At 40.7% G+C, this 26,456-nt stretch overlaps 2 protein-coding genes across 2 annotated transcripts; both read left to right on the plus strand.

Moving 5' to 3' along the window:
• Nucleotides 1-1,285: 1,285 nt before the first annotated feature.
• Nucleotides 1,286-4,354, plus strand: LOC127651159 (tubulin beta-4B chain-like). The gene is made up of 4 exons (XM_052136866.1): nt 1,286-1,472; nt 2,242-2,350; nt 2,722-2,832; nt 3,039-4,354. Exons 1-4 carry the CDS (start codon nt 1,416-1,418, stop codon nt 4,094-4,096), a joined length of 1,335 nt encoding a protein of 444 aa, XP_051992826.1. The 5' UTR covers nt 1,286-1,415; the 3' UTR covers nt 4,097-4,354.
• A 2,428-nt stretch (nt 4,355-6,782) lies between these two features.
• On the plus strand, nt 6,783-25,785 carry LOC127651168 (DENN domain-containing protein 1B-like). The gene is made up of 23 exons (XM_052136876.1): nt 6,783-6,917; nt 8,768-8,832; nt 9,215-9,258; nt 11,431-11,480; nt 11,563-11,682; nt 11,791-11,860; nt 11,946-12,026; nt 12,480-12,533; nt 12,685-12,795; nt 14,871-14,971; nt 15,528-15,573; nt 15,660-15,761; nt 15,855-15,980; nt 16,065-16,166; nt 16,573-16,663; nt 17,111-17,113; nt 17,717-17,754; nt 17,835-17,885; nt 18,025-18,063; nt 18,170-18,289; nt 19,077-19,171; nt 19,447-19,657; nt 21,974-25,785. Exons 1-23 carry the CDS (start codon nt 6,901-6,903, stop codon nt 22,808-22,810), a joined length of 2,574 nt encoding a protein of 857 aa, XP_051992836.1. The 5' UTR covers nt 6,783-6,900; the 3' UTR covers nt 22,811-25,785.
• The last annotated feature ends 671 nt before the right edge of the window (nt 25,786-26,456 follow it).

Consider the following 26,456-nt stretch of genomic DNA (forward strand, 5'->3'; position numbering starts at 1 on the left):
GCATTCACTCTTAAAATCCAGATGCAGGATGCAGTGATGGATGATCTCACCGAATCACGATACAAGATACCTTGAAAGCCCAATACAACGCCTTCATTGGTACCCTGATGAAGGCGTTTTTTTTTTTTTTTACAATGTACGGATGTCCCCATATACAACAAACCCCATATCCTGTACCTTCACCTATGGGATCATCTACAACCACTTTGATTCGAAAAAACGTTGCTAAACTGTTTCTGTTTTTACAACTTGATAAAGTTAAATGGATGTTCGCTTACACAACCAGAAATGCTTTTTTTTCTTTTAATAAAAGTGATATCTCTCAAGTTTCATTGCTTCATTTCACACAATTCAACCAGTAAAGGAGGAGAGAGGGGGTAAATCTCTTGTTTGCTTGTTTATTTTATTATATATATATATATATTTAATCTGAGATAAAAAAAATAAAAATAAATTAGTGACTGGAGACTCATGCAGCTGCCATCGCTCAGTTAGACAGTTATAGGAGCCCCCCCTTGTGGCTGGAGGGGGAAGGGACAAATTCTGTTGAGCAATAACACACAAAAGGTGTTTTATTGGTTGGATGTTGAAGGTGTTATTTCAGTGGTATAATGTGTTTTATTGTTATTTGTGGTCATTTATGGAAAATGTGTATAGTTATATATTTTTTTTATAATTTATAATTTTTTTTTATTCATTTTTTATGTATTATTATTGCTTTTAGTGTAGTTCATATATTTCAATTTTATCAATTTAATAGCCAATATTAATAAAGGCTATTAGAAGTTGTTGAAGAGTGCACTGTGGTGTCATTCTTGGGTGGGATCCGAAGGGCCTCCAAGTAGTATTTCGCTTACGACCCACATATAGCCAGAAACTGCCCTGATGTAAGACTTTTGCTTATTTTGTCATTTAAAAAAAAAAAAAATAATAATATATATATATATATATATATATATATATATATATATATATATATATATATATATATATATGTAGGCCTATACTGTGTAGATACCAACACAACACAACACATGTGACACACAAACAAGCATGCATTAAACCTATAGGCTATAGTTCACTAGGTTGAATGACAAACGTATCAATGGCATGCACAGTTGGGCAATTTGTTGCTATTCCTCTCTCTTAGGGGGTTTTAAGTAACACGGCCCGACCTGCGTCTCTAATGAGAAAGATGTGGGAAATCTGGACCGTCTCATCCGCTCCGTTTCCATGGAGATGACGTCATTCTGCAGCACAGTCGGAGGCAGGCGGAGCTGTCGGGAGCGCGCGCCAGTCTTGGCGAGACAGTCGACCAGAGAGGGTGTGAGAACGGACAACCGAGACGACCGAAACCTTACCGTTAAATCACCGTGTTTTCGCCGTCTTGAAGTCCCTCGACATCCGAAGTCATCATGCGTGAGATAGTGCACCTGCAAGCGGGACAGTGCGGGAATCAGATCGGAGCAAAGGTAGGTGATGAATTCAAATATTACATAATGAAACAAACCTCGATTATCTGCGATGTTTATAATAAATATATAACATACATTAAATCATAACAATACATTCTCCGCTTTTATTTGCACGTTTCTCTATGGCAAAAATAAAATAAAAATAAAAATAAAAGCTATATAGGCCCATGGGGATATTGTGTCTATTTTTGGAATAGCTTTAATAGTACAGAAATAAACGCTTTTTAACAATCTATGAATGACGGCGTTCTATCTAAAAAATTAAATAAAAAATATGTTATTTTGATTGCATTATTATGTCGTCATAATTGTCTCGCACCGTCTGTCAGAGAGGGGTGTGGCCGGCCGGCTTGCGCTGTAAATCGGTTATCAAGCGTGATTTGTCGTCCAAAAATAGCAAGATTATTATGAACGATCAATTAAAGAAATATTCGGATAATAATGTTTTAAAATTACACGTGTAAAAGACAATGTCATTATCTCATTGTGTCTATGTATTCCTATGGCATAGCGACGCCCTCAGACAATTGCTATTGTTCGTGAAGGGGGCTCTATATTACTGTTATCCACACTTATTTAGGCTCATAAGTTTCCTCCTTTCCTCTAATATTACAATAAGCAACTAATTCCTTGTAAATGCAATATTACATTTCTGCGTTGCCTTTTTTTAGACGTTTAGCTGGAATATTACAGATGCATTATACAAGTAGGCCTAATAAAGATAAATCCAGTGTATTTCTCATTCTCATTTTGCTCTTTACTTCAGTTCTGGGAGGTGATCAGTGATGAACACGGTATCGACCCCACCGGCACCTACCATGGGGACAGTGACCTGCAGCTGGATCGCATCAGTGTTTACTACAATGAGGCCAGTGGTAGGCATATCACAATTGTATCATCCAGGGACAGTCAAATGTGTGAATTTAGGGATCGTTATATATCACACACATGTACCCTCCCATCTCAAGGAAGTTATGGTGGGCCCTGGCCCCCGGTTCAAGAACCACTGATTTAGGCTTTCGCTAACATGAGAAACCAGCAGTATGTGTAACCCTCATGAACATTAACCATGCTTTACCACAATAACCATAGTTTAACCATGGTATTTGTAGTAAAATCACAGTTATACTACTGGTAGTTAAGGGACAAAAGTCCAGCCTCTCAAATATACGTACAAACATCTCCACACATCACTGAAATAGCTAAAGTCATGTTTTATATGTGTTCTACGATTCTGTTTTCTCAGGGGGAAAGTATGTCCCTCGTGCCATCCTTGTGGATCTAGAACCCGGAACCATGGACTCTGTCCGCTCTGGTCCTTTTGGACAGATATTCAGACCTGACAACTTTGTTTTTGGTAAATGAAAACCCTCCACTCATTTCACATTGCATGCAGATATCTCTGTTTGATGAGTGTGTATCATTAAGTCATACAGCTAGAACAGTTCTACAAAAAAGGTACATCTGATGTAAAAAACTTAAAAAATGTATTTTTTAAAACATGCAGTATTTCTAGCACTATACACTTTCAGAAGCGTAATATTTAGATTTTGTGTCATATAGGTCAGAGCGGAGCTGGTAATAACTGGGCTAAAGGTCATTACACGGAAGGAGCAGAACTGGTGGACTCGGTGTTGGATGTGGTCCGTAAGGAAGCGGAGAGCTGCGACTGCCTGCAGGGCTTCCAGCTCACCCACTCTCTGGGTGGAGGAACAGGGTCTGGTATGGGCACCCTCCTCATCAGCAAGATCCGCGAGGAGTATCCAGACCGTATCATGAACACCTTCAGTGTGGTGCCCTCTCCCAAAGTGTCCGACACTGTTGTGGAGCCCTACAACGCCACACTGTCCGTCCATCAGCTGGTGGAGAACACGGATGAGACATACTGCATCGACAACGAAGCGCTGTACGACATCTGCTTCCGTACTCTCAAACTCACAACACCCACTTATGGCGATCTTAACCACCTCGTCTCCGCCACCATGAGTGGAGTCACGACCTGCCTGAGGTTCCCCGGCCAGTTGAACGCAGATCTTCGCAAACTGGCAGTCAACATGGTACCCTTCCCGCGTCTGCACTTCTTCATGCCCGGGTTTGCTCCTCTGACCAGCAGGGGGAGCCAGCAGTATCGTGCCCTCTCCGTCCCCGAGCTTACCCAACAGATGTTCGACGCTAAAAACATGATGGCCGCCTGCGACCCGCGTCACGGCCGCTACCTGACCGTGGCCGCTGTGTTCCGCGGACGCATGTCCATGAAGGAGGTGGACGAGCAGATGCTCAACGTTCAGAACAAGAACAGCAGCTACTTCGTGGAGTGGATCCCCAACAACGTGAAGACCGCCGTTTGCGACATCCCACCACGTGGGCTCAAAATGTCCGCCACCTTCATCGGCAACAGCACGGCCATCCAGGAGCTGTTCAAGCGAATTTCAGAGCAGTTCACCGCCATGTTCCGTCGCAAGGCTTTCCTGCACTGGTACACTGGCGAAGGCATGGATGAGATGGAGTTCACAGAGGCAGAGAGCAACATGAATGACCTGGTTTCTGAGTACCAGCAGTACCAGGACGCCACCGCTGAGGAAGGAGAGTTCGAGGAGGAAGGCGAAGAGGAGGTCGCCTGATCTCCACCTGTCACCTCATTTTCTTCTATTTGACCATTAACTGATTCAGATCATGCCATGTTATTTCTGTGTACACCTTCTTACCTCCCTTTCTTCACTTGTGTTAAACAGAGAGTTCATCAATTCTTGTGTGATTTTTACATTTTCAACAGTAGCATTTCCACATTCTCCCATCGCCAACATATTAGCTCATTCATAATCCTCTCTTAAAATGACCTTGGATTTATCAAATAAAGACATGAGAATACTTACCCTCAAGAGTTGTTGTGGCTTTTAGAGTATTTAATTTCTTGTAATTTGAACCCAAGAACAAGAGAATGTTACAATAACTTTGGCTAACATTATGTAAAGTCTGTGTAACTGTTAGGAACAAACATTCTTAAAATGACATTAGCAGCATTAAACACGGCATTGTCACCATGCCAAATACATTAATAATTGGTCTATACTTAAACTTACTTCACGTTTGCCGCTCATTTCCAGCTATTTCACAACAATTTGCTAGCTTATTAGCTTAATGAGTTCAGTTTAGCTATAAAACACAGCCTACATAATGTAACGCCACCGCTTTGTCTTAATATAGCGTATTAAGTTGTCTAATATAGTTGTCACTAGTTGTCTTAATATAACCAAAACAAAAAAAAAACTAACATTACCACCAAGACGTTAACCGACCTCAATTTCTTTGTGGTTAGCCTTCATATCACCGTCTCTTTCTCCCAAGTTCAACTGTTGCTGTCATTATTTTATCGAATCGCCGTTTTGTGGTCCGTTCTGCTTATTACGGCCCATTCGGCAGGTTTCACGGCCAACACACCAGCCCGCTCGGTTTCTCGCGATGGCCATTCCCCCCTGATAGGCCCCAAAGTTCGTCGGCTACCGGGAAAATGCCCTGTATGCCAGATTACCAGTCCAGCCCTGCTTGAAAGTTATTCTTTACTGTGCTTGCTTAATCCTGATATGCCGCGCACAGCACAGGAAACGGCTGCTCATGCCATCCAATGAACTGGATATTTGGATTGTAATTCAGAAAAAAAAACAGACTACAATATTTTGTGTCCACTTTTTTCCCCCCGACAGAAATAAAGATATTTTTTTTTTTTAAACTACATTTTAGTCTCGTCTTTTTTCGTCAGTAGTATTGCATGTTGATATAGTCACAGTTAGTGTTTAATGACGTTGGTGCTGTCTCGTTATCGTCTCGTCTTAGTCATGGAAAAAAGGTTGTTGACGAACATTTTTCGTCATAGTTTTCGTTAACAAAATTAACACTAGTTAGTGTGATATTAGTATTCAAAAAAGTGTGCACAATGTTAAGAAAAAGTATTCTTGGTTCAACATTGTTTGAACATACAGTACATCTTTAGATGTTCTTTACATTTTAAGCTGATAGTGTTGTGGCTTCACCATCTCTGTGAAAAAAATCACTCTCCAGACTTGGAGTTTTGATGCCAGAAGATAGACTTTATTATCAGAAATAACAAGCCGAGTTGTCCTGCAGATACAACTGCCGAATCTGAGTGTGTACTCACTTAAATGCATATCATCTACCAAGGTGTGGTTAGTGCACCCCATACATTTTGTTCTGTGTCTTCAGTCTGTTATTTTTAAGATGGGAACATCTTGAACCTCTTTTAGGGGCCTTATCCTAAATTTGATCTAGTGTCAAAACACAAGACTCAAGTTTATCATATATGAGTAACATATGTGATCACACATTGCATTTTGAGGGGCCTCGTTTTCACAGGCCTATGCACACACACACACACACACCCCATTTAGCCTTAACAGACTGTAGGAGCAAGTGCTGTTAGCAAGCACCTATGAAGGATGGCCAGCACCACACCCAACCACCTTTGTCTCCCCAGTGGCGACGTTTTACACACCGCACCAGGTACTCATTTTAGGCTGAGTGGACCTAGGGGAGGCCCGGGACCGGTTCAGATAATCATCACTGGTGTTGGCCATGAGCAGGAATCAAACTCGGGTCACCAGGTTCATAGCACAGCACACTAACCGCTACACTACCGCTGTTGATAATGAAGCTGATAGCAAAATTAAGCTCAGGGATGTTATGCTAATGTTCTAATGGACATTGTCATTGTTTCCCACAACATCATTTTTTATTTCTATTCTTTACAAGCATCAAAATGTTATCGAGGCTAGCTAATGCCAACATGATGTTTCTCCACTGAACACTCAAAGGCACTATTTTGTGAAGCATAATTGGTACCAAGAACAATTTTGATGTCCTTTCACTCCAATCACAAAAGTAGTCAAATAGAGCTGCGGGAATGGTGCACGTATAAGAAAGTGTGTCTTAGAAAATAGCTCATTAAGTAGCCAATGGTTCAACCTGTACGGGCTCATCCATGATGACTGCACTTTAATGCGAGACTCAAACAGACAGAATTGGGAATAATGAAAGAATAAAACAGTGAAAGCAGTCATGCAACAGAGGAAGTCCATTTCTGTATTTCCTCTTGCGGGTTTGTTGGCATTCATTGCTTATTTGCATGTGATTGTTGCATATGGATTTTTTTTATGATTAATTTGCAATCATTAAATTGTGAAAAAACAAATCATGTCAAGAAGAAACATACCGGCAATCTTCATGTAGGCCACACACACACATGCACACAAACACTCAAATCAGGAAGTGCTGTCTTAAGCCGTGTGCTTGTCTCCGGAACTGACTGTTTGATGTGAGGATGTGTGTGTGTTGATGTGTGTTATTAAGGGATGTATTGACTCTGACTAGCTGAGGCCCTGAACACGAATGGACCCCAGTATACAAGTGCAACATGGGCTCCAGGATCAAGTAAGACTCTGTCCCTTAGTGTCTCTTTCTGTCTCTGTTTTTCTGTTTGTTCATATTGTGGCATCATGCGCACTTCCTCTTCCTCACTCTGTCGTTCTTGGATGTGAGAACTCTCTATCGTGTCACATTTTTACAAATGCAATAAAACAAACACCCAACATTTGGAAAGTACTGATATAAGTGATAGACAGTATATCTGCAAGACAATTTACACAGTTGACTCTCAGTCAAATTCCTCCATTCTTCAGAGGGGAGATTTCCATTCAGTAGCATCATCACATCTTGATCTTTTGTCACTTGGATGGTCTGTACAAAAGTACAGTGGCTCCAAAAGTATTACTTGGACACATAAAGCCACAATTAACAATGTCTGAGTTCACTGTATTTGATCAAGTTTTTGTATTTGGTGGATGTATGAAGTCAGTTCCCCTCAAGTTCAAACAGGTGTCCTTGCGGAGTAACCACAAGTGGAGTTCAGCACATTGTTGGTACCAGACGGGCTGGTTTGAGCATTTCTCTAACTGCTGATCTCCTGGGATTTTCACACACAACAGTATCTAGAATTCACTCAGAATGGTGCCAAAACAAAAAACATCCAGGCAGCGGCAGTTCTGCGGACGGAAACGCCTTGTTGATGAGAGATGTCAACAGAGAATGGCCAGACTGGTTTGAACTGACAGAAAGGCTACGGTATCTCAGATATCCCCTCTGTACAATTGTAGCGAGCAGCATCTCAGAATGCTCAACATATCGAACAATGTGGCAGATGTGCTACAACAGCAGAAGACCACGTCATGTTCCACTTTGCCAAGAACAGAAACTGAGCTGCAGTGGACCAACCACCTGCATGTCGCAGCAGAAATCGAGATTCATCAGACCAGGCAATGTTTTTCCAATCGCCTACCGTCCAACTTTGGTGAGCCTGTGCCCAGTGCAGCCTCTGTTTCCTGTTCTTATCTCCAGTAATTGTACCTGGAGGGGTCTTATGCAGCTGTAGCTCATCTGCCTCAATGTTCAACGTGTTGTATGTTCAGAAAATTCTTCTGCATTGAACTGTTGTAACGCGTGTTTATTTGGGTTACTGTCACCTTCCTGTCAACTAGGACCAATCTAGCCATTCTCCTCTGATTTCTGTCATTTTCAAGCCGTTTTAGCCCACAGAACTGCCAATCGCTGGATGTTTTTTGTTTATCGCACCATTCACTTTACAATTGATTTTGTTGTGCATGAAAATCCCAGGAGATCAGCAGTTACAGAAATACTCAAACCAGCCCATCCGGCACCAACATTCATGCCACAGACTAAATCACTGAGATCACATGATGTGAATATTAACTACAACTCCTGACCCATATCTGCATGATTTTGAATATTACACTGATGTCACATGATTGGCTGATTAGATAATCGCATGAATAAGTAGATGTACAGGTGTACCTAATAAAGTGGTCTGTGAGTGTATATACTATATATATATATATATTCAGGCTAGAAAATGTAGAGCATTAGCAAACGAGTACAACATTGTTCATACAATTCAAAAAAGTGGCTTAAGAAGTACATTTTATATTATTATTATTATTGTTTTTGCCATATCATTAAATAAGTTTCCACTGGCATACATGATTAGTTGTTCATATATATATATATATATATATATACATATATGGCTGTTGATTTAATGCATTATTTAGCTTGATTAGTTATATGAAAAAAAAGCTCAGAATATTATGTTATTACATTAATATGCATGTAATATAATATAATATAATACAATATAATACATATTCTGTGTGTATTTAGTGTGATTTTAATGTTAACTATTTTGCTCATGATTTTGTCATTCTCAGAGAAAACCCTGACAAAACCTTCTACTGGTTCTTTCAAGCTTCATGTCCAATTGCCAGAGATAAAGGTGGGTACATGCACACAGCAGTCTCTTCTGAGAATGGCTTTTCCTGTCATGTGACTGAACCAGAAAAACCACACGCCAGGACTGATACACGCTCATCAAATAGAACAATAGCAGGGGAACTAGTTACAGTGATCTGCTCACATGGTGGAGAGAGGAAATACTTACAGGCTAGAGAGAGAGAAATATGTGTTTAAGCCAGGTCTCAAGGATGAAGTTGGTCTAGATTATATCCATATGCAGGAAACAGGCTGAACTAGACTGGTAACCCTGGTTACCCTATATTTGGGCAACTTTGACCTCCCTTTAACCACATCCTCTACAGAGTAAAACAAATGAACTGATGAGAATGTGAATGATGTGTTTGTTCTCTGTATTTGAGTAGATCCTGGAGTGCTGTTTCAGTTCCCTGAAGACTTCAGTGATCAGGTCAGTACTCAAGGCTCAGTGTGGTCTGGGTTCTTTCCTTCTGTGTAAATACATTTTCTTGGGGGGGTCTGGGTAGCTCAGCAAATAAAGACGTTGACTATCACACATGGAGTAATGAGTTTATTGTGTATGGAGAAGACGAAGACAAATTTCCACATTGAGGATAATAAAATCAATGAACTGAACTGAACTATGAACTAAGATCATAGATCATACACACTTATTGATTACCTGACATTTAAAACCATCAGCTTATTCTCTGCATCTGATGGCACAACATAAACATAAGCAGGTATGCACCCAACACTTGCACACGTTGGAAAAGCTGATCCAAACGCCTGAAAGGTGTTTACCCCAATTAAGGAAAACCATCTAAGGCATTTACATTAGAGGTTGACCGGCTAATTGTTTAGCCGAATAATCGCAACCGATGGCTGCTTTAACTGCTGATGGAGCATTAACGTAAACCTTCAAGATATTTGCGTAAATTAATCCTCTTATGTCATGACCGAAAGAACTAGGTCGTGAGTACAAGCGGCCGAAATGGGCTTCCTCAGAAGGGTGGTGGGCATCTCCCTTAGAGATAGGGTGAGGAGCTCAGTCATCCGTGAGGAGCTCGGAGTAGAGCCGCTGCTCCTTTGCATCGACAGGAGTCAGTTGAGGTGGTTTGTGCATCTTGTAAGGATGCCCCCTGGCCGCCTCCCTAGGGAGGTGTTTCAGGCACGTCTTGCTGGGAGGAGGCCTCGGGGAAGACCCAGGATTAGGTGGAGAGATTACATCTCCACACTGGCCTGGGAACGCCTCGGGGTCCCCCAGTCAGAGCTGGTTAATGTGGCTCGGGATGGGGAAGTTTGGGGCCCCCTGCTGGAGCTGCTGCCCCCGCGACCCGACTTCGGATAAGCGGTTGAAGATGTATGGATGGATGGGTGGAATCCTCTTATTACTGTGCATTGAATGTATCAAAGCAATCTCTGCGATTGATTTCTCTTCTAAGTCCAAATACATGTTTTCAATGTTTACTGTGCATACTTCCCGCTCTCTTGCCGAGCGAACTCGTAAAATTGCACTTCCGTTATGCTATCTGCAACACTTCTCGTGTGGAGGTCAAAGCGGCACTTAACGCTAATATATTTTTAACATTAGTGATGTTTTGTTCTTGAACTAATTAGTCTTTTTGAATGTATCTTTTAATGAATCATTCTTTATCACCTCCATATCTAATATGCTAATATGGCTAATTAGTCTGAGACTGTATAGTCTGTCTCATATGTCTCGTTCACTGACATCTCTTCCTTTCTAAGCCAATGCGCTCTATTTTGAAGCATGCGACTGCTTTGTTGGCTTTATGTGCCTGTAACGACTGATTGCGGCATGAGCCAATGGCATTTGAGTGCGGGCTATGAAGGGGCATATCATTGGTTTGACCTGCTGAACAAATACGCCCTTTACTGGACCACTCGAGTCGGTCGTATGAGTCTGAAGGAGATGAGATGTCTTGTTCATGAACAAACTGAATGTACTGGTACACTTGTTCACAAAAGAAGTTAATGACTGAAGATGTAAAGTTAAAATTACATGAATTACGAATGGAAATGTTGTGTTTTGGTGCACAGTGCAAGATATTATTAGGCTTTTCTTGAACTTTTACTATGCCTTGATCAAAGTTAAGCCCAGCATTTGACAAAATATAGGAAAAATAAGACCTGCCATTTGTAGACAATCAAATTCCATTGGTGTCGCTTTGTGCTACTTTTAAAGACTGACTAAAGCGTGAGCAAATAGGATGCGATAGCGAGCTGTGAACGACCATATCATTGGTTTGACCCACTGAACGAATACACCCTTCACTGAACCATTTGCCATTTCATTCATGAATGAACTGAATATACTGATATGAACGAAATCAATGGTGAATCAGTCATCTCGTTCATGGAAGTCGAGGATCTGCTGACTGGTTGATTGAGAGGAGGCATGTCTTTCGTTCAGTTCATCGATCTCGTTCAACAAGAAAAGTGGCCGGATGAATATGAATAAAATTAGTGATGACCATGCATTACAAAGACATCCGGATGTTATTGAAACTCATAATTATTTTTAGGCTAGTATTGTTGTCTTTTTTTGTATGAATTATTTTGTAGAATATAAAATGAAAATTTGAATGTTCTTATGCAGGAGTCCCAGCAGTCCCTGCCTCACTTCTGTTTTCCTTACGACATAGAGAGGTGATTCATTCTTTCTTTCATTTATTAAATATGGTCGAGAAAACTCCAGTATTTTGAACTTTTATGATTAATTGATTGACAGGGCAAAGGACACATCGGCTGTGCAGCACTTCACATTCGTGTTGACGGATCTGGAGGGATGTCAGCGCTTTGGTTTCTGCAGACTCACGTCCAGCTCTCAGACATGCATGTGTATACTCAGGTGTCATTTTAACTCACAATAAGTACACATAAAAACTAAGAATTGACTTTGTAGCTGCTCTAAAAACATGATTTGACCTTAATAACGTGCCAAATGTGTCCACCACAGTTATTTGCCATGGTTTGAGGTCTTTTACAAGCTTCTGAATAATTTAGCGGACTACTTGACTAAAGGGCAGGTAAGGTTTTAACTCTGATAAATACTGTCACTGATCTCTAGATTACAAAAGCCATTTACACACTGTCCGTTTAATACCCTGACAGACCAATGAGATGAAAGAACTGCTTACAGTACTCTACAAGCACCCTGTAACACCTGCTAATGGCTCGATTACTCTGCAGATGGTAAGTGCTCATTGGCTAGCGGAAGTAACATATATGACATCATATATGACATCACATGTGACATCACAATCAGGTTCATGTGTTCTTCACTGAGGGAGGGAACTTCAAATAAGAAGTGTGATGCCTGCTAAAGGGGAGGAGTCAGAGGGGGTGAACCCCTGATCAAGACTAAACCTGAAACCCAAAACTATTGATTCAACTAATCATGGTTGTGGAGCAACCTTCTGCTTGAAACTAAGCCGCATGAGAATGGACTACAAACAAAAGTGAAACGAAAACACTAACTAAAACATCTGTCTGAGATCTTGTTAACTTTGAAAATAATTAGACTAACACAATGGCATTTTTTTATATGGTTTCTTATGTATCAAAGCCACTAGTCCAAAAATGCTGTCTTATTTGGCATTTGGACTATTTTGATAGTAATTTTGGAATATTGTTTCTCACTATTAGATCCCATACTTTATTGCTCCAGATCCCAAAATCTTGCCTTCCATTCCAGAGAGTGTAAGTCCATCCATCATCCATCCATCCATCCCTTTATTTGTTTGTCACGGCTTGCCATTTGTTCACTTGTTTTCACTCTATTATTAAATTTTTTGTGTCGTTTTTTGCCAGTATATTTACTGTGTCATTTGAATGTGTGTGGTTGTATCAGAGGAACCTGACAGAGCTGGTGGTGGCTGTGGATGTGGGTAACCTACTGCAGCTGTATGCCAGCATGCTGTTTGAAAGACGCATCCTCATCTACTGCAGCAAACTAAGCACAGTGAGTTTAATATCAGGTTTTCAACTATTCATGATAAGATACAATGAGATACAATATGGTGACAAACAAAACTATATCTCTCTGGTTTTATTTGAGTTTGCGATTTAAGGTCACCTGAGTAACAGAGGCAATTGGACCATATACCGTTCCATCTGGGGCTGTTAATCAGAGCCCATTTCATCCCTTTTGGTCTGATGCCTTTATTGTCTGATGCGGTTTATTCTGAGGCCGTATAGTCTGAGGCTGTTTCACCCAATGCCTTTTGGTCTGATTCTGTTTGGTCTTATGATGTTAAGACTGAGACGAAACATCATAAGACCAAACAGAATCAGACTAAAATGCATTGGATGAATCAGCATCAGACTAAACACCATCAGACCAAAAGGCATCAGATGAAAAAGCCTCAGACTACACAGTCTCAGACTAAACATCATAAGACCAAACATAATCAGACTAAAAGGCATCAGATGAAATAGTCTCAGACTAAACAGTTGTTAATTCTGAGGCCGTATAGTATGAGGCTGTTTCATCTAATGCCTTTTGGTCTGATGCTGTTTAGTCTAAGGCTGTTTAGTCTGATGCTGTTTAGTCTAAGGCTGTTCTGTCTGCTGCTGTTTAGTCTAAGGCTGTTTAGTCTGATGCTGTTTAGTCTAAGGCTGTTCTGTCTGCTGCTGTTTAGTCTGAGGATTTTTCATCTGATGCCTTTTAGTCTGATGCTGTTTAGTCTAATCCCTTTTGGTCTGATCCTTTTGAGTCTGATTACTTATCTTCTGCTGCTGTTTAGTCTGATGCTGTTTAGTCTGAGACTGTTTCATCCAGTGTATTTTAGTCTGATTCTGCTTGGTCTTATGATGTTTAGTCTAAAGCTGTTTCATCTGCTGCTGTTTAGTCTGAGGTTTTTGCATCTGCTGCTGTTTAGTCTGAGACTGTTTCATCTGATGCCTTTTAGTCTGATGCTGTTTAGTCTAATCCCTTTTGGTCTGATCCTTTTGAGTCTGATTACTTATCTTCTGATGCTGTTTAGTCTTAAGCTTTTTCTTCTTAGGCTGTTTTGTCTCATGCTGTTAAATCTGAGACCATGGTGCCTGTGACTGTTTCATCTGATACCTTTTGGTCTGATGCTGTTTCATCCAAAGCCTTTAGTCTGATTATGTTTGGTCTTATGATGTTTAGTCTGATGCTGTTTAGTCTGAGGCATTTTCATCTGTTGCTGTGTAGTCTGAGGCTGTTTAGTAGGAAGCATTTTTGTCTGAGGTTGTTTCATCCAATGCCTTTTGGTCTGAAGCTGTTTGATCTAATACTGTATGTCTGATGGATGAGAACTGATGCTGATGTATGTGTCAGGATCCTGTCACTTTGTCATGTTTATTGTGTGGTGACAGGATCCTGAAACCCATGTTTTATGTATGTGTTTGAGCACAAGGCTTGGTGTTTCATTCCTGGCCATGTGCTCTCTGTCTCTTTTTTTTGAGCATATGATGGTGTTCAATTGACATGTGCTCTTCTGTCATTCTCATATCTAGGACATGCCCCTTGTTACCTTGTTATTAGTTAATTTGCCTCACCTGCCTTCCCTCGTTATCCTTCTCATTTTCTTCCCCATTTAACCTCTTGTTCTCTGTCCTGTGCCAGTGCATTGTGAAAAGTCCTGTGGAAAGTTTGATGTTTTCCTGTTTAGGTGTTGTGTCTGTTTTCTCCTGCTCCGGAAGCCTCATTCCTGTTCCCCTGCTGGTCCTTGCCCATTTGGCTCTGGAACGCACGAGCTTTGGAGCTTCCTCTCTCCAGCCCAGCCAGTCTTATCGACTCCCTGCCCTAAGACTGTATTTTTGTGAATGTTTTCTATTACTAAAGCCCATTCACTTCTACTCTGCGCTTGAGTCCTCACCTCTCTACTAACACACCTGACAGTAGGAGTATGTCTTAAAATGGATACCATACAATGTGAAAAATGAGCGGAGAGTTTAAGTTTGCTCAAATGAGAAGTGGTACAAAGTGGTGATCCAGAACCCATGACCTCGGTGTTGCTAGCGCCATGTTCAGTTACAAAATGATCAGTGTTGTGTTTGTGTGTTCAGCTCACGGCCTGCATACACGCATGTAGCGGAATGCTCTTCCCCATGTATTGGCAACATATCTTCATTCCTGTGCTGCCACCACACCTGCTCGACTACTGCTGGTGAGAACTCAAACACAACATACTGTGTAGTACATACTTACACACTGTCCACCCTGAGCGTGAGGGGGCGTTCATACAGGTTGAACTTTAAAACTAGCCAGAACAAATGCTACAGAATGGAACCTATTGTAGGTGTCGCTCGAGGTGTTTTATTTACACCTACATCATGAGTCACCATAGATTTTCAGTCAAAGAGATATTTCTAGGTCTTTTTATGGTTGTTTCAATCAAATAGCTGCAAAGATGGAATCGGCGGCCAATTAAGGGCCCAAATTTAGGGTTAGGTCTAGACTGTATTTGGGCGTTTCTTCAACAACAGGCGTTTTGTCTCATGGTCTACTTTTTTAATTCAAACTAACAGATTTCAACTTGGCATTGATGCTGTAATATAGCTACTCTGATATTGTAGCAGACAGATGTCTGTCTAAAATGCAACACATTTGGGGCATTTGCAATGCACATGTGCACATTAAACAAGGATTAAAAAATAGCACAGAGAGAACATAATTGATCAAATTGATCTTAAGCGAACTGAAGTCTTGTTTAATTTCCATAGTGCACCGATGCCATACCTCATTGGAGTTCACTCAAGCCTAGCAGAGGTACACGTCTCTCTCTCTCCAATACACACTTTGCCACACAAACACACTTATACTTTTTTGTAACATGTTTCTTTTTGGTGTTGTAGAGAGTGAGAAGTCGAGCTCTAGAGGATGTGGTCATTCTAAACGTGGACACGAACACCTTAGAGTCACCACACGACGACCTGAAAAAGATCCCTACTGACGTGGTGACAGATTTACTCTTATATCTCTGACTCGATCCAGAGTCTCTCTGCATTATAATGGACACTGAAGTCTGTTTTTCCTGTACATGTATTAAGGTGGCGGGTCTTAAGGTCAGGTTGAAGAGACAGGCCGCTTTGGCTGGGTCAGGGGTCACTCATGCTTTCCTAAGAGCTCAGGCTCTCCTGTTTGGAGGCTACAGAGATGCCTTACAGTCTCCTGCTGTGAGTGACACATTTACGGAAAAAACATTACATCAAGTCTAATATTATTTATGCTCACTCCGATCTCTCTCTCTCACTTTGAAGGAGGGGCCGGTTGTGTTCTGTAAGGAGTTATTTCTCAGTCACAAGTCTCAAAGTATGAAGACATTTTTGGAGAGTGCGGTTCACTTGCAGTGTTTCAAAGAGGTCAGTGCAAACACAGACACACACATTTAACATCTTTCACCTTGAGTTAGTTTTTAAATCCATATGACTTTCTTCTCCCATGGAACATAAAATGAGATGTTTAGCAGAAAGTTCCTGCTGATTGTTTTCCCCCTACGATGGAATTAAATGGGGATGGACATTGTCAAATTCCAAAAGTGAGCAGTACAGCACCATTAAAGAAGTCCATATGGCTCTAGCGCTATATTCTTTTGAAGACATACTTTTTTGTTGTCACTGAAAGTTCTGAAAGACTTCCCAAACTCCTTTAGTGTTTCACGGCAGAACGAAAGTCAAAAAGCAATCTTCATTTTTGGATGAACTATTTTTTATAGAAGCAATTTAAATAGGCAGGAACTTGCCACTATAACATTGTATTTGTTCTCAGTTTATTGACGGGCGTCTGGAAATGCTGAACCAGGGCAAAGAGCCCGATGATGTGTTTGAGGAAGAGCTGCTAAAGTGTGGAGCTTCAGCAGGTGTGTGCTGACATTTAGGCTATACAGGAGATGGTTGTTTCTTCAACTTGTTTTTATTACTTTGACTACTTTTATGATATTTTTATCATGATTTTTTTCTCTCTTTGGACCTGTGTTTGTCTTGTACTGTGAGAACTTTAAAAATACATGTATCTTTAAGATGTATCTGATACATCAGATTGGTGCAAGCTGACAGGAAGGTGACAGTAACCCAAATAAACACGCGTTACAACAGTTCAATGCAGAAAATAATTTTCTGAACATACAACGCGTCGAACATTGAGGCAGATGAGCTACAGCTGCGTAAGACCCCTCCAGGTACAATTACTGGAGATAAGAACAGGAAACAGAGGCTGCACTGGGCACAGGCTCACCAAAGTTGGACGGTAGGCGATTGGAAAAACATTGCCTGGTCTGATGAATCTCGATTTCTGCTGCGACATGCAGGTGGTTGGTCCACTGCAGCTCAGTTTCTGTTCTTGGCAAAGTGGAACATGACGTGGTCTTCTGCTGTTGTAGCACATCTGCCACATTGTTCAATGCATCCTGAGATGCTGCTCACTATAATTGTACAGAGTGGTTATCTGAGTTACAGTAGCCTTTCTGTCAGTTCAAACCAGTCTGGCCATTCTCTGTGGATGGAAATGCCTTGTTGATGAGAGAGAGGTCAACAGAAAATGTCCAGACTGGTTTGAACTGATAAAGTCTACAGTAACTCAGATAACCCCTCTGTACAATTGTGCTGAGAATAATATAATCTCTGAATGCTGTTCTGAGATGCGGGTTGGCACTGTTTTGGTGGCACGAGGGGGACCTACACAATATTAGGCAGGTGGTTTTAATGCTGTGGCTGATCGGTGTGTGTGTATATATATATATATATACAGTATATATGTGAAAAAGTTTTAATCCAACATCTAGAAACCCACATAGCGAAAAGTGGCCAAAGTTGAAGAAACGGCCATATATGTGAGAACAGAGATGAATTAATTTAATAAATGTATCAAATTAATTTTGCTCTTTTGAACATCCCTTCTGCTTTTCATCTCTCAGGTTCTAAAATGTGTCGGCAGTGGGTGGGGAATTTGAAGGCAAGTTGAATCAATCAAACAAACAAACAAACAGTATTCTAGTATTCCTTTCCTAATATACCATCTTTCTTAATTCACAGAAAGGGGGTGGGGCTCTGACTGTGACATGGAAGTCTACAGCCAATAAAGCTGTGAGTATTTATATATTCATCAATTCATTAATAATGCATTATTATTATTAAACATTACATTTTCAATACAAACATGTTTTCCATTCTGAAAGGTTTTGATTGTTCTTAAATTATATCAATCTCTTAATATCTCATTAAGACCAAATATCACAGATTGAAAAACCTCCTGTCATCAAAGGTGAGTTCATCATTTTATATTGTCTATTCAGACACGTCTGTATGCAATATAAGTGAGTTGATATGAATTTGTGCATGTTTATATCACTTATCTGGATTTGTTTCAGGATCAATCTGACTCTCACATGCTGCAGAGGGGCGGGTCTGTCTGTGATACAAACACGTATCGACTCATCCAATCAGATTGCCTTCAGAACCGTATACCAATCACACAGCACTTTGGGAGGGTGAGTGACACGTGAAGGGCAGAACTGTCCAAAATTATGTCATAAAGCAGATTATTAAAACATTTGAAAATGTTCTGCTAATACAGTATGTGTATACAATACAATGCTCCATTGTGATTCTTTACCTCATATTAAGCTAAAACATGCAATTTTCCCAGCTTGTATAGCTAATGCGCATGCGCGTTCTAGAGTTGATTGACAAGTGATGTCGGTATCTAAAAGGAGATTGGCTCTTTGACCTGTAAGGCGGGACTTCCTTTCTACATCCGTTGACTGTTGGGCGCTCAGAGCTCCTTGGTTGAAATGTCTAATTTCTCCCATTCATTTTAATAAAAGTGACCCATATCTGCTAAATAATCTCTGGTATACCCAAGCCTTTACACGCAGGCTCTCTGGAATACTTGATTGTATTTTGGTCAATTGTGACATTCTGTGTTGAAATATTTTTCTAAAATGAGCGCTTAAACTCTATAATTGATTGTTGTAACAAGCAAGCTATATCTGACATTGCTAGGCTAATTTCCCGTCTCTTTCTTACTCAACAATGAACTAGGCCTTATTTCAACATAAATCTATGTAAGCAGCTGTTTAATAAGTGAGATGTGCAGTTGAGCAACTGTACATTATCCATGCTTGATATTTCTACTGTAAAACTGCTAATAGGTTTGAATGAGGCAATTGAGTTTGAATGAGTTTGGCTCGACCTTGTGTTTAATCACAGTACTGCACATTGATTTTGACTTCACTTTATGGATATTTTTCCTGCACTCTGTGCTGCTGTTTTCAGTCTCGACCACGTCGGCCAACACACAAGCATCCTATTAACCAGGGGTATGAACGACAGAATGAGACACAGGACGACAACAACACCTGCGAGGACAGGTGAGAAGAAACAGAAATAGATGAGGTTCTCAGAATCATCTTTCTCCCTCAGATGTTAGAGCCAAGAGGAGCTTCAGTGCAACTACCAAAATTAAATGCACATACATGGAAAGTCGTTAAAGTGATGTTGTTGTTTTTTGGGGGGTTCAGTCATGTATTATCTTATCTAGAGAAATAAATGTGGCAGGAGTGCAACTGGTGCCATTTGTAAAAAAACTATTTCTGCATGATTCCCTCATTTGTTATTATGTGTGTGTTTGTAATGGGTTAACTAGTGAGTTAACGGAGGGTCTTGAGCAGTTTTCTGGCTCCAGTGAGCTGCAGGATGATGATGAGCTTTCTCTCTTGGCTGACCCAGAGGAGATGGACCTTCTGGGGGAGATCTTTGACACGTTGAGTGCTCAGAGCTCCAGAGAGCCGGGCTTACTGTACGGCACACGAAGTCTCGACCTCTTCAGCTCCGACAGCAGTGAATTCATCTCGCATGTAAGATCTGGGGCCTTTAATTATGCATCACATACACTCAGCCGGGGATCTGCGTAGCAGTCAGAACCGACCTGCGTTTCCGCTGATTTAAAGGTCGAAAAAATACGTAGCTGACTTATGTTACTACGAAAACTGCCCACAAACAAACATGCTGCATTCTTTATGAGTCACACTCCTAGCCTTGATAACATATTTTAACTTTCAGAGAATTAAATTCAACATCTTTGTCCCCTCAAAAGCTGGATCTAGTATGAACGATCAGAATAGCATTCAATACATTGTTCTTAAACTTCCAGCACTTTCAGCCCTGTGGATTTCGAGCACCTACACTGGGCACGTGAGCTTCAGAACTGGGCCATGGAGGCCTGGTCTGAGGAATCACGTTTTCTTTAAGATCATGGACGGCCAGGTGTGTGTGCATCATTTACCTGGGGAAGAGATGGCACCAGGATGCTTTATGGGAAGAAGGCAGGCTGGTGGAGGCAGTTTGATGCTCTGGGCAATGTTCTGCTGGGAAACCTTGGGTCCTGGCATTCATGTAGATGTTACTTTGACATGTACCACCTACCTAATGATTGTTGCATACCACGTACACCTCTTCATGGCAATCTTCCCTAATGGCAGTGGCCTCTTTCAGCAGGATCCTGCACCGTGCCACATTGCAAAAACTTCAGAAATGGTTTGAGGAACATGACAAAGAGTTGAAGTTATTGCCCTGGCCTCCAAATTCCCCAGATCCTAATCCGATTGAGCATCTGTGGGATGTGCTGGACCAACAAGTCGGATCCATGGATGCCTCACCTCACAACTTACAAGACTTAAAGGATCTGCTAGTAATGTCTTGGTGCCAGATACCACAGGGCACCTTCAGAGGCTGAAGATGGGTCAGAGCTGTTTTGGCGGCACAAGGGGGACCTACACAATATTAGGCAGGTGGTTTTAATGTAGTGGCTGATCAGTGTATATACAGTATATACACAGTGCTGGATACACACACACACATGCATTTACTTTTCCACCATTTTAATCCTGTATTGTGTTTAATAGAATTCAGTAATATAATACTATTGTCACAGTGGAGAGAATGATGAGGCCCAGGACACAAGTGCAGAGTAGAAAAACAACAGCCTACAAGACCGACTGGAAACAAACAAGACCAACTGGATCACACAAGACAAACTGGCATTGGACCGCACACAAGAGGAGACTAAAATAGGGAAAGATATCAAACGGGTTAATAGGGGACAGGTGAGGCAAATTAATGAATAATCAAACAAGGAGGTGGGGTATGACGCAAGACAGAGACATGAAGCAAAGCAGAAACAAAACAAACCACGTGCTCTCACAAGACAACATAACACCCAAATGGCATGAGCGCACATTGCCAAGACAATAAGGCAATATACGCTCATGCCAACCAACAGACAAGAGGAGAGAATATGTAGCAACGCCATGCGATGCATGCAACAGGTGATACAAACAAGACAGGACACCTGTGCAAGAGTTCGGCCACTCACAAACCCGAAAACTCGGACTGAAGGGACCGAACCTCAGCACAATGTGAAGACAGCTCACGACCCAGGAGTGCAGTAAAAAGCGGGCGCGACGCGCATCCATGGTCACGAGGGATGGTACAGATAATTTAGACGAGTGCATCCCTCCAAGGACACAAGCGCAATACAAGACAAGACATGGAACATGAGTGTCCAGATCCCGACACCAAAACCGAACCAGACAGAAGGGTCAGGATACAGACACCATGCTCCGGACATGAAACAAGACAGACCGAAGAGCGCACGTTGGGAAATCACAACAGGACCCTTGCGCTCACACAAAGACAGAACACGAAACACAAGACAGACATGGGATAAAGATGCCATTGTCCCGTCACACACAAACCGAGTGACAGGACCCTGATACCTATAAACACTGACTGTATTGCAGTCAGTGTCTGTTTGTGGGCAGTTTTTGTTATAACAACATAATTATTAATGTATTTAATACAAATATCAGGCTCCTTTGTCTTGAAAAGGCTAGTTTCATTGCTAAAATTTTTTGTATCTTAAATACACACTAGTAAATATATTTTGAAACTTTTGTGTAATCTAGCAATTTTTCTTTTGCTGATACAAGTAGATTTTGGTGCAGACAGGTCCTCCAGCACAACAAAATTAACATCCTATTAATTGAATGTACACTGCTTTATTTAGTTAAAAAGACGGTGATCTAATTTGTTTTGCATCAGTCTAGCCAGACTAAGTTAGTGATGATGTTTTGAAAAATGTATATTGTTACACCATTTTATTTCATTTTCAGAGGAGTTTAACCACACCCAGTCAGGAGAGTCTAAGTCCCTCTGTTGGAAACAGCGGAAGTCTCATGAGCTGGGAGGAGGGGCTAGAGGCGGGACCATCTGGAGAGAAGGAGGAGTCTGTTTTCCTGATTGACAGACCTGAAAAGGAGCTTAATGAATTAGAGAAAGGCTTTGAGAAGTTAGGGGAAAGTCTGTGTTTAGAAGTACACAGTTTAGGAGACACTTCTCTGGACTTGGAAGTGGGTTCTAAAGAGGAAAAAGAGGATCACTGGTTGACTCAAGATGGACAAGTCAACGGAACAATGGATGAGCTAGAGGAACATTTGGATCTTGAGACAGTGGTTGAAAAGACAGAACATGGCAGTGAAGAACAACCAATAATTGAGGCTGTAGAACAAAATCAGACAGAAGATAAGATGTCAAGTGACTTGGGATCTCCAGATCAGAGGGAGAGACCCTTGTTCAGATCTGGACCTACATATGGGGGAGTCGTCTCCCCTATCTCTGTCAATGTAGAAGACAAGATGGACAAAGGAGAGGAGGCAGAAGATGTGAATGTGGAGTCCCCATCACAGGCAGTATCTCCTACCGTAGTCTCACAGACCAGGTCATTGGTGGACTCTGCTGTGTCCAATACTAGTCCAAGAGGGCAGGATACCTTTCTGAGAACTCCCCTCAGGACCTACAATATCTACACAGCTTCCAGCAGGCCAGTCATTGGGACACAGACAGATGAACAGAGTACAACATCACCCATTACATCAACTCCAAAAGAGTCTGAAGAGCAAGAACAGGTTCCCATTAAGGTCTCTGAGCTGAAGAAGAGATTTGAACATTAACTGGTCATGAATAGTGTACTGGAATCTACCTATTTCAAATTATCTGTTATAAAGAACTAATAATTACTTTTTTTCCAGCCTGATCTCATTGAAATGACATGTCTGTGACAACATTCTGTGGTGCGTGGCAGTTCTGAGGTGAAATGTCCACTGTATGGAACTAAAAGCGAGTTTAAGGTTTATGTTTTATTAATCTTTAAATCAACAAAACTGACCTCCCTATACAAAACCTTAAACCTAACCGATCGTGTTATCATAGCAAATGTGAGATGAAAAACACGATTGTTGACGTAACCACGAAACTTTTGGCTCGCGTGCTCTTTAGGACTCTGGCCCTTTACATCGCTAGTGCAATATTCTAGCAATCAAGCCGTTTGAACGCACTCAAACAAACTCATGAATTAACTTTATGTATTACAAACACCTTACATGTCATGCATTAAATGTTTAGATGTCATAAGATAGCATTGAAGATCGCAAAGAAACCAAAAGAAATCAGACATATACAACTTCAAAGGAAACAAGACAATTTTGTCTATAATAGCGCTGGACACTTGAGGTAATTTTATGCCGCCAGCTTGCGTTAGCTTTTCTTTATCTCATCTCAACTAATACTGAAGAAGAATGCAGAAACATTGCCAGTTCTTGAGCTGGAGTTTCCATTTTGTAGTAAAGTGGCAACCCGGTGCTGGAATGTGTTATTTTGAAGAGGAATGCATGTTATGACTTGCGCCCTTTAAAGTTAGATGGATTTTGATTGGCTGTCAATGTTTTTATCGTTCATCAGTTGGGAAAAAAATGCTCTGAAAGTGACGATATCATTCCTCTGTGTTGTTATAACTGCGGTGTCCGCTGTTTTTTTTTTTTGGTTAGAGCGATATTTAAAACTTTATGGTTATAGTTATCATTAGGTTTTCATTCTTGATGTGAACGGGCCTTAAAGTGTCAATTCACCCAAAAATGAAAATTCTTTCATGCCATCCCAGATGTGTGTGACTTTCTTTCACTTGCAGAACACAAATGAAGATTTTTAGAAGAGAATTTCAGCTCTGTAGGTCCATACAATGCAAGTGAATGGGTGCCAAATTTTTTAAGCTCCAAAATCCACATAAGAAAAACTGAGATGTAATCCAGACGACTCTAGTGGTTAAATCCATGTCTTCAGAAGTGATATGACAGGTGTGGGAGATTAAGGACTTAAATCAATATTTAAGTCCTTAATCCTTCACTTTCACTTTCTCCTTTTTGGTGGTTCACATTCTTCATGCATATCGCCCTCTACTGGACAGGGAGTTGAATTTATGATATAAAATGACTTAATTATTGATCTGTTTCTCTCCCATCAAATTGCTAATCCAAAGTTATGGATTAAACGTTTTGGATCATATTGTTTACGTTTATTGTATGGATCTACAGAGCTGAAATATTCTTCTAAAAATCTTCATTTGTGTTCTGCTGAAGAAATTCATGCACAGATGGGATGCCAGGAAGGTGAGTAAAACATGAGAATTTTCATTTGTTTTGGGTAAACTGTACCTTTAACATTGTTGTAATGCCTCTAGTGTTCCTTTCACCAAGAAATTGTCATGATACATACATAACAATCCACGAAAAATAATTTGGCTAATCATTAAGTATAGTAACGTGATTGCATGAAACCAGGTTGTTTTATTTTTCAAATTATTTTCTGCATTTGAAGTCAACATGAAACGATAATCGCAACATATTTTTACTTCCGTAAACAGGAAGTATTGAGAGGTAAATGTAATTTATCCTTCAAGATCTGATTGGATTTTGAAAAATGGGCGTAAGTTGGGAATGACTACAAAGTAACTGAAACACTGCCACCAGCCACTGGTTGAAACTCAAGTGTTTTTTGTGATGTCAGCAGTAAAGGAAAGTCATTTTACAGGTATAGCAAGTTTTTATATTTTGCTACACAGCAACAGGTATGAGGAAATTAAACTGAATTTCAGTGTCATATTGACTTTACCTGCCAAGTAACATACACATCATTTAAATAAACTGATAAATGGACCAATTTTGACATATATAAAATGTGTTCAACCCCATGAGACCAAATATCATTAATCAGTTATAGAAGGTTCATCATAGCGGGCAAAGCGTGGGCTGATGAAAGTCTGAAGACATGAAGCAAACATTGACACTGCATAATCATTCGTTAAAAGCTCCAAGTTGAGGACAAGGTCACGGACTCAACGATGCATTTTAATAATTACACATCCATTTCATCACATTGTTATGATCAACATCATGACAATGTGATGAATGTCATGATAAAAATAAAAAAGAGTAAACAATATTTGGCAAAGTGCAATGTACATCATTTTCTTTGTGAACATTTTTATGTCTGTGAGAAACTTGAAAACCTGAAAAACAATTCTTCAGTTTGGATATCTGAAGCATTCAGTAAGATACGGGTAAACTCTGTAGATCATGTGTTATAGTGAAGTGCAGACTGCAGACTCCTTCGAAATGCCTCTCAGCTGAGTAAACTTTTAAGTATACGTACAGATAAAGTCAACAGAAAATGGTTGAACTGGTTCTTCTTTTGCATTTCATCGTTTGGCTTCTGTATTTCTATAAATGTATTTCCCAATGGCTTCAGGTATCTCCAGTGTGTAAGAAAATCTCTTTAAAGTCACACTTGAAATGATCAATTGTAACTGAAAATATGAAAGTAATCTCAGTCAAAAATGCCAAATAAATACCCACCACCATTTTAAGTGTTCTCTATATAAGATATTCAGCCCTGATCTGCGATCGTATCATCGTGGGGCATCTAGCCCAGGTATGACCAAGACCTGCAAGAGAGATCATGTTTCAAATCGAGGTGCTGAACCGGTGCACTCGTTCAAAACATTGAGTTTAGGTACAGTTGAACATTTCTAAACCGGTCTCAGCCCAGACTCTCGTCTTAGTGGCATGGTTTAGCGTCAGCATCGTTTGTCATAGAGCTGCATTCAGATCAGTCTTTCCTCTTTGGGTAGTGGCAGAGCGAGTGTGGGTTTCTCAGGACCGTGGCTCTTGGCTTGCTTCTGCTCCTCTGCGCTGGGCTGGTAACTCCCCTCCATCTTCCTCTTCTTACGGAACACACAAGACAACAGGACCACGACCAGAACAAAAAGAACAGAGACTGCCAGGGACGGGCCCGAAACACTCACCGAAGTCATCGTGCTTCGTCCATACACACCCCTAACACACACACACACACACAAACAAACAAACATAGGCTGAGACAATGTGTTGCTTAAGGGTGTGTTTGTAAATGAGGACAGAAGATGTGCATCCATGATGCATGTGTGTGTGTGTGTACCTGATTATTAGTGCATACACTAGTCACTGTTTTTGCATGGTCATTCTTTTACATTTCAGAAGAAGACTTTAACCTATAGTGGAAAGAAGTGAGAGAAGTGAGATCTGCATTTCCTAAACACACACGTTTACATCTATATTAAGACATAACATAGACTTTTTGGAATGCAGAAGTGAACTACAGTAGGGTAAAATATAGTGTCGTAAGGGAGATAAATTAATATTTGATTAACTTTATTTTGTTATAGATTGCTCAGTTCAATTTGATGTCTTTGAGACATTTGAAGTGTTTGTAAATCTGATGACACAT

This window comes from Xyrauchen texanus, chromosome 11 (genome assembly GCF_025860055.1).
Source record: "Xyrauchen texanus isolate HMW12.3.18 chromosome 11, RBS_HiC_50CHRs, whole genome shotgun sequence".
NCBI lineage: Eukaryota > Metazoa > Chordata > Actinopteri > Cypriniformes > Catostomidae > Xyrauchen > Xyrauchen texanus.